The sequence below is a fragment of the Leuciscus leuciscus genome, assembly GCF_965113295.1.
Source record: "Leuciscus leuciscus genome assembly, chromosome: 15".
NCBI lineage: Eukaryota > Metazoa > Chordata > Actinopteri > Cypriniformes > Leuciscidae > Leuciscus > Leuciscus leuciscus.
In genome coordinates this window covers 12128690-12146317 of record NC_138739.1, presented here as the reverse complement: position 1 = coordinate 12146317, position 17628 = coordinate 12128690, and the positions used below count along the sequence as shown (strand labels likewise).

At 36.1% G+C, this 17628-nt stretch overlaps 1 protein-coding gene and 2 long non-coding RNA genes across 4 annotated transcripts in view; 1 reads left to right on the top strand and 2 right to left on the bottom strand.

The window, feature by feature from the left end:
- The window catches only part of rnasel2 (ribonuclease like 2), a 44444-nt gene extending 39760 nt beyond the window's left edge, over window positions 1–4684 (top strand). Inside the window, exons 1-2 of one of the 2 annotated variants that reach the window (XM_082139601.1) lie at window positions 3313–3436; window positions 3907–4684. In XM_082139601.1, the coding sequence (XP_081995727.1) occupies window positions 3910–4353 (444 nt within the window). In that variant the 5' untranslated portion in view covers window positions 3313–3436; window positions 3907–3909 and the 3' untranslated portion in view covers window positions 4354–4684. Of the gene's footprint in view, window positions 1–3312; window positions 3437–3906 lie in introns of those variants that run through there. The other variant, XM_082139600.1, reaches the window with a different exon arrangement.
- LOC309476343 overlaps window positions 1–17628 on the bottom strand; it is a 216821-nt gene that overhangs the window by 174877 nt on the left and 24316 nt on the right. The gene's annotated exons all lie outside the window — the stretch shown is intronic.
- LOC309475940 lies at window positions 9013–13162 on the bottom strand. Its single transcript, XR_014197898.1, has 4 exons — window positions 13116–13162; window positions 10462–12524; window positions 10305–10369; window positions 9013–10212 (listed from the first exon to the last, which is right to left on the bottom strand). It is a non-coding gene; the product is annotated as an uncharacterized lncRNA (long non-coding RNA).

The window sequence follows — 17628 nt, the reverse complement described above, 5'->3', positions numbered from 1 at the left end:
TTCGTGGCTTGACTAGTCGAGGCTGTTTTCCAAGATGGCTCTTGCCTGTAAATGCGTAATGTACTGGCTTTATAAAGTATCTTCTTATTAAACTGTCTGTAGACTTACAAAGTTCGCAATGCTTCGGTTTGTATGTAGGGACCCTCATTATGCTACCGTGTTAGTGTGAGGCTATTTTGAGTCTTGTTAGTGGTAATAATGAGCGATTTGTTTTTACTGACAATATGCCCTATATACTAGTGTTATGAGCTAATCTGTTTTTATAAATAAAACTCTTTACATTCGATTATCATGAAAACTCATCCCAGGGAACGATCGACTTGGTAACCATGTGTTAATTACCCCAAGGTTCATTTTTCACTGGAGTTGTCCTTTAACATTGAGCACTTTAAAAAGTTTGTGGACTTTAACATAAAGGCCTGCTTTTCAAAAACACTTGAAAGATTGTAACTTTTTTTTGTGAACTTTTTTTCTCTCTTTTGTAAAACAGAAGCTAAAATGTAAGACTTGTTGTTAACCTCTTGTGTTGAATAAAGGAACTAACAAATGTTAAGTGGAGTTTACTTAAGTAATTTGTGTGGAACCTGTTGACGAACTTTAATTAATTCAACCTAACTAGTAAAAACTAATTTTGTTAGTCCATATAACACAACTGACTTAAGTTAGTTAAACTCAAATGTCTCTTGTTGAGCAAAACTGATTGATAATAGTTGGCTTAAATCAAAAATATTATTTCTCCCTAAACAACCCCATTAAGTTAGATAACCTTGAATATTTGTTTTCAACTTACATAATTAAGTTATGTGGAACCTGTTGACAAGTAAAAGTTAATTAAAGTCAACGTTTCATTTTTTTGAGTGTGTAGTTATTCATTAATGAAGGAACAGTATTCTAAAGTGTTACCGTGTTTCTTATCTTCTTCTTTGAGTATCTTCCATTAAAAATGCAAAGTAATTTTAATGAAATGGCATGTGATCTTTGTTATCAAACCAAATTATGAACGATGTCCAACTGTCAGTGTTCTGGTTGACTGAACAGGTTAAACACACAAAACCTCAAAGGATGACACTATAATACTGATGTATAATTGTGTGGAGTGTGTTTTTGTAAGGGAATGTACAGTTTAATGCTTCTTGCTTCTCTACATTTGAGACGTCCAATTTATTTAGCCTATAAATTTTAAGAAAAGTCTATCAAATCTTCTTTAATGTTAATGTATAGAGAGTTTTTTTGTCAGGGATTTTTTGTTAGATAGGTAAGATTTTACAATAAGGTTTCATTTGATAACAGTAGTTAATGTATTAACTAACATGAACTAACAATGATCAACACATTTGTTATGGTATTTATTTATTAATCTTTATTAATGTTAGTTAAAACTTTGCCATTCATTGTTTGTTCATGTTAGCTGATGTTAGGTAATGTTAACAAATACAACTTTTGATTTTGATAATGTATTAGTAAACGTTGAAATTAACTAAGATTAATAAATGCTGTAGAAGTATTGTTGATTTTTAGTTCATGTTAACTTAAAAAAGGTCTCAGTTACATATATAACCCTCGCTCCCTGAAGGAGGGAACCGAGACGTAGTCGACGTGTCGACTGAAAGGGAACCTTATGTGTTATCATTGGATTAAACAGAACTAATGTAAGCAGAACAAACTGCTTTCTTTTATTTAATTTCTTAACTGTACAATGTTTATGTTGTGAGGGGAAGTCATCATATATTAGAAAATATAATCTCAACAAAGTTTTCCCAAGACTACCAAACTCGAGATATAATGAGATAAAATAAACAATACTTGAGATATAATGTGACTTTCCAATAGTGAATAGTGCATTAAAAAATTTTTCCGACAAGCCCAATCATTTTTAGAAAACAGCGGCCTGCATTAAAAAGTAGGATTTAGTGATATATGGCTTAGATTTAGCCAACGTTGATATTCTGTTCTATAAAGTTATTAATAATCTTAGGTAAACCCCAAACTTATTCAAGGGAAGATTGTGTTCTGGATGTTGTATAGAGATATTGGACATATCAGCCATAAGTATAGTGACATAATCAAACTCAACTCCTCTAGTATCTCCAAACTATAAGAGTAGCACTTCACAGTCAAAACAGTTTTAGAGATAGTCAAAAACCCTGGAGGTCACTGATGTTTATTTTATTTTATTTTTTTATTGCACAAGTCATACATAACTTCATTCATTCATTCATTACGTGCATGAATGAATAAAAGAAAAAGAAAAAAAAGGAACAGGAAGAAGAAAATCTTATAGTACCTGTCGATTATTTGTGCACATCAAAAATAAAATAAAAACCAGCTACTTTATAAATGGATCAACCCCAATCCTCACCCCAAACACCAAATATTTTCAGTAATACCTATCTTTACACTTAATTATCATCATTTTAAGCGTGTTAGTCATCATTTTTCTTGTAACATTCCTGTATTTTTTTCTTATACAAATTCTTAAATTTACAAACACTTTTGCAGCACTTCAGTTCATAGTCCAAGGTGTTCCATAGTTTAACTCCATAAATAGACAAACACATCTGTTTTTGTGTAGTACGTGCAAAACGAGTTTTAAAATGATATTGCCTTCTATGGCCATCTTCCTCTGATTCAAGAGTAAATAAATTTTGTAAGACCATAGGCAAAACTCTCTGCTTAGCTTTCCACATAAAAATCTAAATCTTCAAGTCAACCAAATCTTTGAATTTTAGAAGTCGAGAATTTACAAATAAACTATTAGTTCTCTGTAGCCTGTCTTGTTGATAATCCTTAATGCTTTTTTCTGTAACAAAAACAGAGATCTTGTGTTACTAGGGTATGTATTACCCCAGACTTCTGTGCAATATCCAAAATATGGGAGTATTAGGGAATTGTACAACATATGCAATGAAAAACAGTCTAAAACATCTTTAACCTGATACAAGACCCCAATACTTTTACAAACTTTACTCTTAATATAAACTATGACGAGAGTCATAGAATATTAAAGTCATATAGTTTTGATTAATCCAATTGTTCTCTTTTACCCTTGTTATGGACTAATATTAATTCACTTTAGTAATGATACATTTTGTTGTTTTATTCCAGCAGTTCTCTGAATCTTTCACGGTAGCCTGTTCCTGGTAAAGTGCGTTTAAATTATTTCTAACGTTATTATCTTTTAATCTTTATCAGAGAAGTATATCACTGTGTAACTCTGCACGCGTCTCACGATTGGCTGCTCACTGTAAACGTCACATTTTGATTTGCAAGTGCTTAACCATTTAAACCCTGAGGATCAAAGCCTGAGTGGACCAGGACATTTTAAAGCCAGTGTCGTGATACCAAGATCAAGCCTGACTGCATTCGCTTGGACTTTGTGAAGGGGCATCGTAATACAGACCAGAGGTTTACTTTCTCAGACTATAGACTGCAACCTGTGAGTATCAGTTCACATGGATCACATTTCATATTTTTATAACATGTATGTAAAAAAAATTGGGGAAAAAAGTGGTCTATCAATAATCTTCAAAGCATTGAATATTAAGTATTAAAAAGCAACATACTTTGAGAAAATGTTTTCTGGGGTAATATAATGGGGTTTGTGATTGACCTTGACTTTAAATGTTAATAACTTTAATCAGCAAGTAAACGATATACATTTTTCTTGACTCAATGGAATGGACTTGATGGAAACAAAGAACAGTCAAAAACACGTTTACACAAATACAGAAAACAAAGGGATTGAAATCAACTATGTAGAAAACGTGCAGAGCTGGGTCAGTTTAAATTAACTAAGATATGTGCAAGTAAAAATAAAGGAAGGGTCTCATTTTATTTACTAATCACAGCCTGCTTTATTAGGTCTAATGTCAGTAAAGGTGTTTTGATGTGTGTATTGTTCATCAGGTCATGGAGATTCATCAGTCTGCTGTGATTCTGCTGCTGGTCTTGTGTGTGTCGTTCTCCACTCATGGTCAACCAGACGATATAAAGCCCCGGTATAAAAAATTCCTCAATCAGCATTTGGGTCCTGATATGAGTGTGCAGAAGTGTACCAGTGAAATCAGCAAGAGAGACATAACTGGAGCTGACGGAGGCTGCAAAGATGTCAACACCTTCATACAAGCAAATAAGAAACAGATTAAAGCAGTTTGTGGCAAAGCAGGAATTCATCAGAGCGGTAACCTGTTTAAGAGCAACCAGCCTTTTCCTGTGATCACATGCAAATTCAAAAGTGGGTCGAGACCCCCAAACTGTGAATATAGAGGGACAAAGTCCAATCCCACTCGTTACGTTGTGTTGGGGTGTGCAGAAGGCTGGCCTGTACATTATGATGAAGGCCAAATTAATTGATAGATGACTGGCTGAATAGAGCCTCTGAGAGCTTTACAATACTTTTCTAATCATTTGTTTACTTCTCATTTTCTGTCTTTCTTTGTTTTTCAAGTGAAAAAATAAAACAATCAAGCCAAAAAAATTATAACAATTATAATATGTAAATAATTTAAAAAATGAATAAAAACCTCTTCAGTTAGAGGTTAATGTGCAGTGTTTTTTAACCAGTTATTGTGCTGTAAACAAACACAGTTTGAGAAGTCTATAATGAAGCACAGCTGTGAACATGAACACAACAGAATTATTCATAATTATATTTGAGCATAAATCAGGGGAACAAAGTTTTTTTTCTTTTCTTTTGAAGAGCAGCACACAACGAGAATATCTCCACTGTCTCTCAACATTTACCTTAAATGAGCATAATGTTAAAAATATCTTTACAATATTTATTTAAGTTGATGGTATATTCTGCACTTCTTCATGCATGTCTCTGTGGAATTGTCCTTTTCATGTGCAGGATTCGGCTAGTCTACTGAATTTAAGTTTTGAGCATTAAAAAACGTTTTTAATGGGAGTAGTGAATGAGCAAAAACAGACGAGGGAAGAAAGATGCAGATGTTTTCCACCTGTCTGTAATCCTCAATAAAACTCTCTACTACTCTTATACTCGTCTGCTGGATTGTCTTGCATCTCACCAACACTAACTGAAGGAAAAATATCCATTTACTTAATTTATTTGTCTTTGCTTTTATTCACAGTGTAAATGACAAGTTATCAACCACTTCATATTTTGTTTCTTTTCATATCCACACAATAAAATAAATTAATTATAATGAACCATTTTCGAACGTAATTGTTTATGAACTCATTTTTTCATCTTTTCGCAGAGGCAAAACGTGAATTCCAGCGCGAAGACTCAGTTTAACATTGAAAGAGAGTGAGATTTCGCAAAATATTTATGATGTCAACTGCTTTGCCAAAGAAATGTTAAACGACTGACAGTAACATCCAGTGATGCAAACTACTTTGAAATATCAGTAATGTTTTCCATTTTGAATATTTGAAAATCTAAAATATATAACAACAAATAAGGGTGATGAAATTCCCATCAACCAGTTAAATTGGTCAAGGTCATGTTTGCACTGTCCAGTGTTTAAAAGTCACGTCAGGTTTCCAATAAAACCTCCATAATACTGACGGACAACAGTGATTAATGAAGGAGTCAGATGTAATGATTATTCAACCAGTAGATGAAGGTGTGTCAGTGATGGAGGTGCAGATCACCTGTTCATGTCACATGACATTTAAACTTCCTGTGGGTTGTATTAGTGAAGAGACAACTAGTGGAAATATCCTTCTTACCATAGATCCACATGCTTTTTAATAGTTATTTCGGAAGTACAAAAGAAAATACATTTAAATTGTGTTTTTTTTTTTTTTGGACATACTTAATATATTTAATGTATACTAAGTGCACATTAAATGTATTATTTTGAAACAGATTTAAGTATATTTAGTGTATTTCAAGATATGCTTAATACCTTTACAATGCATTTAAAATATATACTTCTTGAACCAGTTAGACTATATTTGAAGCTTAATTTTAATGTGCATTCAATAGCATTTTAGCTCATTAGAAATGTATTAGCATTACACTAGTGTATTATAAAGCATTTTTTTTTCAGTATTCAAAGTATATGAAAAAGTGCAGAAATCAATAAACATAAATGTTAAGGCACACACATACATACACGTTAAAATATAGTTTTATATATAATAATTTTTTATATATTATATATAATTTAATGTACTATGATTGTGTACATTACAAAATAAACCTTGAGTACATTAAAAAAGTACAGCAGCATATTTAATTTCTTGACCAAAAAACATTATAATAAATGAAGGATCAGTGAAATGCTATGGCAGAGCTAGTTTATCCTTCTTTAGAACATTTCTGTTATACAGGGATTACTGAAAAAGCTAGGCCTACACTATGTGTTTTCTGTCCCTATATAAGCCTCATTCCAGTCCTCACATTTAGCAGTTGAATGAACAATGACCCAGTGCTGAAGGAGAAGGTTTTCTTAACTTTATTGGCACTTAGTCTAAATATATGTAGTAAGAACATGAGGGGACTTTACACAGAAGTAACCAATAAGAGTACATACTTCCATCATATAGGAATACGATACATTGAATAACCAGTCCATGTCAGTTTCTGGCTAGCTTGCCACTAGCACTTCTGCAGCCAAGAGGACCCGTATACTGTGTTAGAATAGAGGAGAATAGGAGACCATTCCCACAACCTAGAGGTCTACACAATGAAGAACAGATGTTGACAGAACCTTCTTACAGAACAAAGAAACCAATCTTTCATATTCTTCATGCTGAGACTACCATCCTAGAATTATTTCACCATGAATATCACATCACTGAATAAACTAGATGTACCGCATGGCGGTACAAAATATGACCGCCGCTCAGGCCTGCACTGGCTTTCCACAAAAATAAATGACGTGGAGCAATTTGGCTGTATTGCATGTTTATGTATACCTAAAAAAAGTAGTAGTATGTGCATGTCTGTCTGTGTGTGTGTGTATGTGTGTGTGTTTGTGTATGTGTGTGTCTGTGTCTGTGTCTGTGTCTGTGTCTGTGTCTGTGTGTGTGTGTGTGTGTGTGTGTGTGTGTGTGTGTGTGTGTGTGTGTGTGTGTGTGTGTGTGTGTGTGTGTGTGTGTGTGTGTGTGTGTGTGTGTGTGTGTCTGTGTGTGTGTGTCTGTGCGTGTGTGTCTGTGCGTGTATGTATGCGTGCGTACATGTGTGTGCGCGTGTGTGCGCGTGGATTTGTATGTGTGTGTATGGGTGTGTGTCTGTGCGTGTGGATGTCAGTGTCTGTGCATGCTTTCGTTTGTTTGTATTCCTGCATGTGTGTGTGTGACGTTTACGGTGGCCCAGTAGTGCACAACACAACGGCATTTAAAAAGCAAACATAAGTTCACAACATAACGAAATTAAGCCACAACACAACGGAAAATCTACAACACAACGAAATAAAGCCACAACACAACGGAAATAAGCCACAACACAACGGAAATAAGCCACAACACAACGGAAAATCTACAACACAACGAAATAAAGCCACAACACAACGGAAATAAGCCACAACACAACGAAATAAAGCCACAACACAACGGAAATGCTCCCGACCACTAGACGGCTCTCGGAGCGCGATAAAGTTAGTTTGACGCGCTACCACAGCGCTTGATCCCTGAGAGAACGTCTGCCAATTCCTCCAAGTTGTTAAAACGTATAATTTGTATTAATTAAAATTACTTTTAACATTCAAAAACAGACATGTTCAAAATCCAAAGCTTTATTGTATTTGATAGTAACTGACTTAATACAGGTGACTTTTTTCCAATAGCCTTCATGTATTTACAGTAAACAATATTTTTTTTTAGGAAATTTCTGTAAAAGTTTTTTTTTTCTTTTATCATGTTTCAAAGGTTGTAGTTTCTATTAACCAGACTGACTTACAACAGGTGAAATTGTGCCAATAGCTCCCTGTATGCACAGTACAAGATTTTTTTTTTTTATGCAAACATTAGGCCTAAATCAAGTTTTTTTTTTCATGTCACAAAGCTTGTGGTTCCTAGTGACCAGACTGACTTATTATAGGTGGAATTGTGCCAATACCTTCCTATTTCACCAAATGGCTTTTATTTTTATTTATCAAATTATATTATAATAAATTATACGTTTTAACCACTTGGTGGAATTGCCAGACGTTCCCTTACGGATCATGCGCTGTGGTAGCGCGTCCAAGCGTTCTCGAGTATAAATCAAATACACAGCTGTAATTCATGTAGGTTATTTTGAAGTAATATTTTATGTCGATATACACTGTTAAAACTAATCGTGGTATTGATATATTAGGGCTGCTGACTCTATAGAACAATGGCTAGGAAAACTAACTCCGAGAGCCCTCAAGTGGTCGGGAGCATTTCCGTTGTGTTGTGGCTTTATTTCGTTGTGTTGTAGATTTTCCGCTGTGTTGTGGCTTATTTCCGTTGTGTTGTAGATTTTCCGTTGTGTTGTGGCTTGTTTCCGTTGTGTTGTGGCCCCCGGGGACCAAACGAAATTTTTCCGTAAAAGTCTAGTGGGGCTACATGCCCACCAAATTTCATGTTCCCCGGTGTTTCGGTGTCCCTGGTATCGTTGACGAAAAAATTCAGTAGATGACAAAAAAAAAAAAAAAAAAAAAAAAAAAAAACTTTGACAATCCCTATATGACCGTTTTCGCTAGCTACACTGTTAGACTTTTCAAGGGTTTTTTACAGTAACTTACTGGCAACACTGTTGCCAGTAAGTTACTGTAATTAAGAGTTACAGTACCAAACCGTATTTCAGTTTTGTGTAATACAGTGCATTACTGTAAAAACGAAGCTAATCAGTACAGTGCATTACTGTAAAAACTAAGCTAATCAGTACACTACTGTAATTATTTTTATTTGTACTAAATATAAATTAGATTTGATAATTTTGATATATGATTAATTGTATTTTTATCCTACATAAGTACTACTTTCATACAAACCAATTAGACAAAGTTATCACAAAATACCATTTTTTTTATTTAAAACATTTCATATATATCACAAAATAAACATGCCAATGCTGGAAATGATGTGTGAAATTTTTACACATTAATGGGTAAGTTTAGAGACAACATTTTTTGTGTTAATGATTTTAACAAAGTAAATATGTCAGAGAGGTTAGCACAAAGATGTGTAAACGTGTTAAATTAACACATTATGTGCTGTCCTTCACTGCAAACATTTTTGAAAACATACATAAAATCATAAACAAAACATTAGCATTTGACTAAATGAATGTAGAGTCATTGGTTGTTTAGCTTATACAAGTATTATAATGAAATATCAACCATTACATTCATAAAACTGCAGAATATAAATACATTTTTAAGCATTCAAAAAGGAAATGTCCAAAACAGGACAAAACACAGTTCTTTTCACAATACAAGACACATAACCCCACCTTAAAAATAATTTCACTTATTTCCAAAAATGTGTTGGATTCATGTACACTGGGGCCAAAAGAAGTATTTAAGTGGCGTAATGTTTTTGAAAGAAGTCTCTTTGATGCTCAAGAAACATTTATTATTATTATCAATGTCTGACTGTCTACTCCATCTTTTCTACAGCATAGGAGTAAAAGTCATCATCAAAATAATCTTTAAAAAGCCAACACAATGTTTTTGTCCACCTTTGTGAATAAATGAACTTCTCCAAAGATTGGTTCCTGTTCAGAACTTGATTGACAACATCAGAGTGTTCCCTGGTCTGCATGCGTGCCCACAAACACAAATGTACTCAGTCCTTCAGAGGAGATCCCGGTTCCAAAACTATATGAGAGAGAGAGAGAGAGAGAGAGAGAGAGAGAGAGAGAGAGAGAGAATATTAGTGTCACATTATTTTTAACCTTTTTTGTTAATTTTTATTATTATTTTCACAAAAACTTAAGAATATATATTTGTAAACAGCTTTTGTCAATAAATAGCATACAAAATAACTAAATTAAATTATGCCAGATTAAATTTTAATACTTACAAATCCTAAATTCTGTCCAAAAATGCTGAGATGCATAGAAAGAAGTTGAACGACTGAAATAGATGATTTTAGCCCATTTCAGCTTGTCTGCAGTGAAGGAGTACCTGTTTGAGACAAATACACAGTAAGATACATGCAAGAAATCACTGTGTGATGATCGTTCTCCTTCCTACAGTAGTTAACCCACCTGTGCGCTGATATTAGGACCTTCCTAGTCAGGTGGAACTGCAATGGTAGAGTCGCTGGCTAATAAAATATAAAAATAATGCAAAAATATAAACTTAAGTTGTTTAGAATGCTAGATTTGGTCTTAGTGAGAGTTTTACTACAGTGCTTACCTGGATACATTTAATCTGGTGAGACTGAACAAAGACAATGGTCCATCTTCTGATTGGTTCATTTGCTGTGTAATAAAGTTAGACATAATGCAAAGGTCACTTATTTGATATAAAGTTAGCCAATTTTATAGAGATTTTATAAGATATTGTTAGCTACCTAGTCTGTACCAGTGGCTCAAAAGCAATTTTCACATAGTGTATGCTAATCATTTCAGCAAACTTCTCAAAATATATCACAAATGGGCTGGCCTACCTCTGGAATCTTGCTAAGTCACTGGCGCGAATTGGCGCTTTGTTGCAGTTGCCTTTAAACACAAAAATGGAAGTAAATATTAAATTCCATAAAAAAAAAAAACTATAATATGGTATAGTTTGCAAACTAATGCTAAAACTATAAAGGTTCTCATCAGTAGGCCAACATTAAGATATAAACAGAATTTCACATTAGTTTATTCACATTTATTGTTAATGTAAACGCGTTGCTCGTTGGCATATTTTAACTCGACAATTCAATAATCTAACAAAGTGTGTAAAATGAAACGTTAGCTCAGTTTACCATGGTAAAGTTCGTTACCGCCATGTTGACGACGAGTAACGTTAGGCTAACGTTAACGTTATAACATACGTTAAACTGGGCACAATCCTGTCAACATACACAGAATGTTTTTTTTTTGTTTGTTTTTTTTACCTTGCTTGCTGATCTCTCTCTCTCTCGGTGAAGTGAATTCCGTCTCTTCCCCGGGCCAGACACGAACGTCGCGATCCAACAAAAGACAGACCCCATTACCTACACTGGATGTCTGTCTGACGCGACACGACAAATCCCAGACAGTGTAGTGATGCGCCGCGGCCGTTATATTTCAGACGTAGTCCGATACGAGTCCAAGCGCTCGCACTAGTTCTTACAAGGGATAAACAGGTTTGCATTTAAAGGTCCGGTCGCTTCAATGTGTCCAATATAGACAGCCTCTGGCTATTATAGCGTTGTAGACACGTGGTGTAAGGCAAAAATTAGGAAATAAAAAGCACGGTGGAATGGTGCCAGCCAGAGAGGCAGTTACGTCAAATACAGTAGTATACAGCACATTTAAAAAATACAGTAAGTCTCTGTATGTGGTGTTAGACGTCACAGAAAATTCCCATGATGCAATTGGAATCACAGTTATTTACTGTAAAGAGAAATAGCAGTATAATACTGGGGGATTTAAAGTAAATAACTGTAGAAATTACAGAAAAGTCTAACAGTGTACGCTAATAATAAGCATCTTTAAGCATTTTTTGAAAAAAGAAAAAGAAAAAAAGTTACTTTAAACCAAAGTGCAGAAGTAAATAGTCCATTATTCACTAACTTAAAGGTGAACTAAGTAACTTTTTTACCTTAACTGAACAGCTTCGGAGTCATTGGAATGGTTATATTACTTATTTCGGGTTGAATGGTGGTCGTTTCGCACCCCCCTGGTGCCCGTGAGCGGAAAATTCGCACTTGCAACTTTGAGACGGCGGGCCGCCGGCAGCCGCGGCAGGAAGTATCGCGTGATATCAGGTCTCGCGATGTAAACAACTGCTTTACGGCCAAAAGAAATCTGCTCAAATACTGTCATTATTGCGCTCCCTCACGCTGTTCGAACCCGAAGGAAGAAGACGTTTTAAAGAATGTCCCATCTGCTTTGATGTCGTTGATCTACTAGCCTCTGGTGTCTGAGAATCACCAAAGAGTTTTTACAACAGTAGCCCCGTTTACATGCACATGCAAAAAAGGAAGTTTTATCAGAAAACTGATTAGAAAGAAATCACTATAAACAGCCTGATCGATCGCAAAACAAGTGCGACTGTTTGCTGGCATTTTTGTTTAATTGAATATTTAAAACCCAAGAATAGATGTTTTACCACAGGTTTAATATAAAAATCGATACATTTATCATAATGAATTAATTTGTGTCAAAATTGCACGTCACAGAAATAAAGTGGTTTACCGTTTATGACGTTTGTGAACGTTTACAAAAGAAAGAGGACACACAACTTATTCGCGTCTGTTTCTGTTTATTTGGTAGTGTGATAGAGTGGGACACTCTGAAGGGGGTAATACTGGTCTGACAGTTTCCTTTGACAGGGCTCCGGTCAGAGAGAAGGGCACGGAGAAATTATTCCAGCAAACTTTATTATTGAAGTTTGGGTACAAGCATTGGTGTTCAAATCGGTATATGTGTATGTGTGTGTGGTCTATAAAAGAAACAAAGAATGAAATAATATTAGTCACAATGTACAAAAATATACAGTAATATCCAATACAATAATAAACATTGAATCAGAATACTGAAATATAATAATTTGGTCAAATAACCTGAAAAGAGTCATAAACAACTAATATACAGGCATACAAAGGGTTAATGAGGCAAAGTATAGATACTAAATGGATTTGGTGGTCTTCGCTTCCCCCTAGTGGAAGCGGGCGCAACTGCATCCCATGCGCCCAGCACGTGAGGGGCGCATGGCCAGGGAGTGCCGAACTACACTCTAGGTGCGTCTGACGGTGACACAGAGGCTAAACACGATTTATCAGTAGGACTAAAGGGCATAAGAAATTAAATATAGCCTTTGAAAATACAGCTTACGACTGAAATAATATAAAGGAAACAATCTCCAGTCTAACAAGGCTTATAACAGTCACGTGATACCTATTAACTTAAGAAATACACACGAAAGTAGCAAAACCATGCGTATAATATACTTAACAGGAAAACAGGTGAAAGTAGACAACATCTAAACAAGTCCGATGGCAATATTTACATCTTAGTGCAGGATGAAACTTACTTTCGCTCAGGTTACGCACACGAGAGCCACCATCCCACAGAATGCGGAGTCGGGAATGAGGATGTGATGCGCTCGGAAAGGAAATGACATCACTACAGTTTCAAAATAAAACGACAGGAAATAAAAGACTTTCCGACAGGTAGCCTATAACAGGACGTATTTACATCACATTTAGAAAGAATGTTCATTTCTACAAATATGCCAGCAAAAATATGACCTGAGGAGCTTTAGCACTCTCTCCCAGAAGGATACAATTATATTTTCAGTCAGAGAAAAAGAGGATAGTCCGAGACATAGGCTACTGAAAGATAAAATAAAAACAGGATTATGATTTGTCTGATTTCTTCAAGCGTACATATTTACCATGTTTACTATGGTAATGGTTAGCGTGCATAGTTTTTTGCATCGGGTATAAATATTCCTACCTTATTCGGTGATCTGAATCCACAACGGATCACAAACAGAAGGCATTATGTTAGCTGACAGAATTATCTGGCGCAAAACCAGGCATGCGCAGAAAGACGTACGCTCAAAGTAATCGGATCAGCTTGTTTACATGGTGTAATCTTTCGTTTGATCGGTTCATGAAAAGGTTTATTCCACCCCCTTCAATCCGACTGAAATTTCAATCGGTTTGAGCATTTTTATTCCGATTGAGGTGTTGACATGGAGCATTTTCATTCTGATTGGACTTGCACCTGGTTATAATCGGAATACAATGCTACATGTAAACGGGGCTAGTGTTGTCAAATATCTATTCCGAAGCTGTGGGGGGAGCTCTAGAGAGAAACCTGCGAGCAAAAAGCGAGAATACAGCGAAGAAATCCCGAGAGTGCTGCTTTAAGCCTGCAAATGGCTGAACCCAAAGAAACAGAAGAGTTTAAATGTCACATCTTCATCTTCAAGTGGACGGTCACATTGATTACGACTCGCATTTTCTGCAACTGAGATCTTGCGATTCAGACACTGTGACTGTATAGGATATGCTTTGACTACATCCTCATCAAGCTTGACATTTATTTATCCTGTTGTTTGTCATTATTATACAGCACTCTATGAGTTACATTGAACATAAGATTAGAAGAGGCCTAACAACACCACTTACAGTGAGCAGAGTTCAATCGCAAAGTCATGTTAAAGCAATAAAGCAACATGTGTGTATTACAGGACATTTTGTATTTTGATAATTGTGGTTATTTTTTAACCTAGTGTATTTTCCATTAGTGCTGGCTGGTGCTGAAGAGTAAAGGACCTGCAGGATGGTGGGCATGCGGGAGCAGGGAGCATGGACGAGGTAAAAGGGCACGCTGGAGAAGATGTCCTGGACCGAGATCTGGCAGGCTGCAGATCAAGTACCCCAGCAGATCAAGTTCTTGCTCCAAGCGGTATGGACCAAGTGATCTATTGGGACGCAAGCACTACCGACACAGCAAGGTAATAGCTGATCACTTCTGGAAACAGTTCATCCGGAAGTATTTGCCCTGTCTGCAACTTCGTCAGAAATGGCAGAACTCTTCTCCTAATATCACGGGACAAGTGGTTATGGCTGTCGACCCTCAACTACCCAGATCCTTGTGGTCGGTTAGCTAAGAAGTCTATGCTATTGTTGTTGTTGTTATCATTACATTCTACTAGCATATGACTCAATCGTTTCACTATCGCAGTCGCATTCGGTGTGACACTGTGTTAACTTACTGAAACTAATACTGATGTCACATTTTAGAATGGCATTTGTACCTTTATTTGTGCATTTATTTGTGTGTTTTAAAATACAATAAGCAGACATTATGGTGTTTTTTTTCTAATATGTGCTTTAATGACGGCAATTTGACCAGTGCAATCTTATTGTAAATACGTGATTGTTTTAACATGCTGTTTCACGAAATGTACATCCATAGGAACTGTCACTTCTCAATGTAAAGATGTATATTATATTACTTCAGCAATGTTATATAATGTTGTAACATATTGTTCTTCTACATTTGTAGGAAACCACAGACATCCATATATTTGTATATTTCTGTCAACCGGATGAAAGATTTGTTCTTTGGACCTCTGGACTATTGCTTCTCTTTCAGTGGAAGGCTGGAAGGAGGAACATTTAAATATCAGTCACAATACTAACATCAATATAAACAATATAAAACAATAAAACAATGCTGTCCATGACCCCTTTAACATGTTTACATGGTTAGTCTATACCTCCAGGCTGTTTGTTTTTTCATGTTCAATGTATCATTGCAGTCTGACACATTAACTTTGTCTGTTTGATAAAAAAATAAATAAAACATTTTCCTTTTTCCTTGTTCCTTCTGTAACGTATAGGACAGAGGCAGTCAGATCCATATGCAGCACTTTATTTCAACTCACACACAAGTAGACATAAACTCCGACATACAATTAAACAGGGGGCAATCCAGTAACTCGTGGTGATAACAGGCTTTGGTCGAGGCAGGCAGCACAGGTTCATACACAGTCCAAGAAGCAGGCAAGGTTCAAGAGTCCAGAGAAACACGGAATACTCAAACAGGGAGGAATGCTCAGAGATGTACGCTTACAGTGTGACAAGACTTCGCACCGGACACAGAGATCACTCAGACTTATATAAGGAACTTAATGACCCATAATCAAACACCACTGAAACATAATTAAACATAATGAGTCCATGGTGAAACAATGCAGGGAGAGAGTGCCCTCCAGTGGCTCACACGGGCACTCCACATCACACCTTCACTGTTGTTTTTGATTATTCTTTGTTTAATCAAACCTGCATACTCTTGCCTCAACTCATTTCCCTGAGCAACCCATGACAAATATTGACATTTTATTGGTTACCAGTTGTGTGAAGTGTGTCTTTATCTGTAAGGGAATGTACACAGTTTAGTGCCTCTCACATTTCTACTACTGAGACATTTCTACTTTTAAAGTAAACTTTAAAAAGATAAACATTTTCTATATTAATATATAGAGTTTTGCACCACCATTTGCAATGACATTTTCAGATTTTTCTTGTTTTGAAGTTGAAACAGAACTCATGTAAGCAGACAAAATGCCTTCCTGATTCTTTAATAAATTAAATTACCGTATGTCCTGAAGAAAAATCAGTCTTTTAGAAAAGGACAGCTGCAAAAGACTTAATTCATAAGACTTCATAAAATGAAGTATACTCCTTTTTCGTAAGGGAAAACAAACTGATATTGGTCATTCGTCCTTGGAAAGAAATGTCTTATTCATCAAAACACAGATGTTTGGCCTAAAACAAAAACATTTGATAACCATCACAAAGATGGATGAATGCATTATATGCAATAAATTATATTTTGATAATATTATTTTATATTAGGACCAATTTAAATTAATTTTCACAAAGTTGTGTTGCTTTTATCTTTGATAATCTCTTATCTTATCTCTTGTTCTTCAGTGATTGGCTGTTCACTGCAAAACATCACACTTTTATTTGCTCACATCTGAGTATTAAAATCCTGAGGATCAAAACCTTAAAGTTAAAGGTGAGACCGTCTCAGGTTACAAATGTAACCTTTGTTCCCTGAGAACAGGGAACGAGACAATACGTCATCGACGTTATGGGGAATCGCCTCAGCGTGACCAATGACTGAAGTACCTGTGGAAACCCACCAATCGCATTGGCCTGCGTCAGCCATGACGTGACGCCCTGGCTTGCAGGAAGTATAAATAGAGCGTCCAGAGAACATGTCATCCTCTTCGTCTGAAGGGACTGAGCAAGCAGAACCGAAAGCATGGCAGGGAGACGTACTGTATTGTCTCATTCCCTGTTCTCAGGGAACAAAGGTTACATTTGTAACCTGAGACGTTCCCTTTCGAAGGGAACCTCGACAATATGTCATCGACGTTATGGGGATCGCTATACCCACGCCGCCATGCTAAGAGGATGCCTGACCAATACAATAACCCAGGTAACAGCCCCTACTGCTTACACGTCAGGCTAACAGTAGCACCTCTCCCTAGGGCCAACGCCGAGCTTTAGCTCAAGGCCTGGATACCGCATCAAGAAAGGGGTTCCTTAAAGAGAGTACAGCCCTGAGCCCCTTTTCTTTTTTTTTTAGGACTCTGGCCTGTATGTATGTGGAAGCTTCAGCAGTACGACTCTCATATAGAGAGGAAGCCTAGCACATATATCACAATACAATATGGAGGTCTCAGCAATACGACCCTCATATGGAGAGGTAGCCTACTACATATACTGACAAACAACTAACTTGCTATTTGCATGAAGGCCTCAGCAGGATGACTCTAAAAGTAGAGGAAGCCTGAAACATGCAACATGTATATGGAGGCCTCAGCAGTAAGACTCTCATATAGAGAGGAAGCCTATCACATATATCAGCAATACAATGAGTATATGGAGGCCTCAGCAATACGACCCTCATATGGAGAGGAAGCCTACTACATATACTGACAAAAGCTAGCTAGCTATTTGCATGAAGGCCTCAACAGGATGACTCTAGAGTAGAAGAAGCCTGAAGCACGCAAA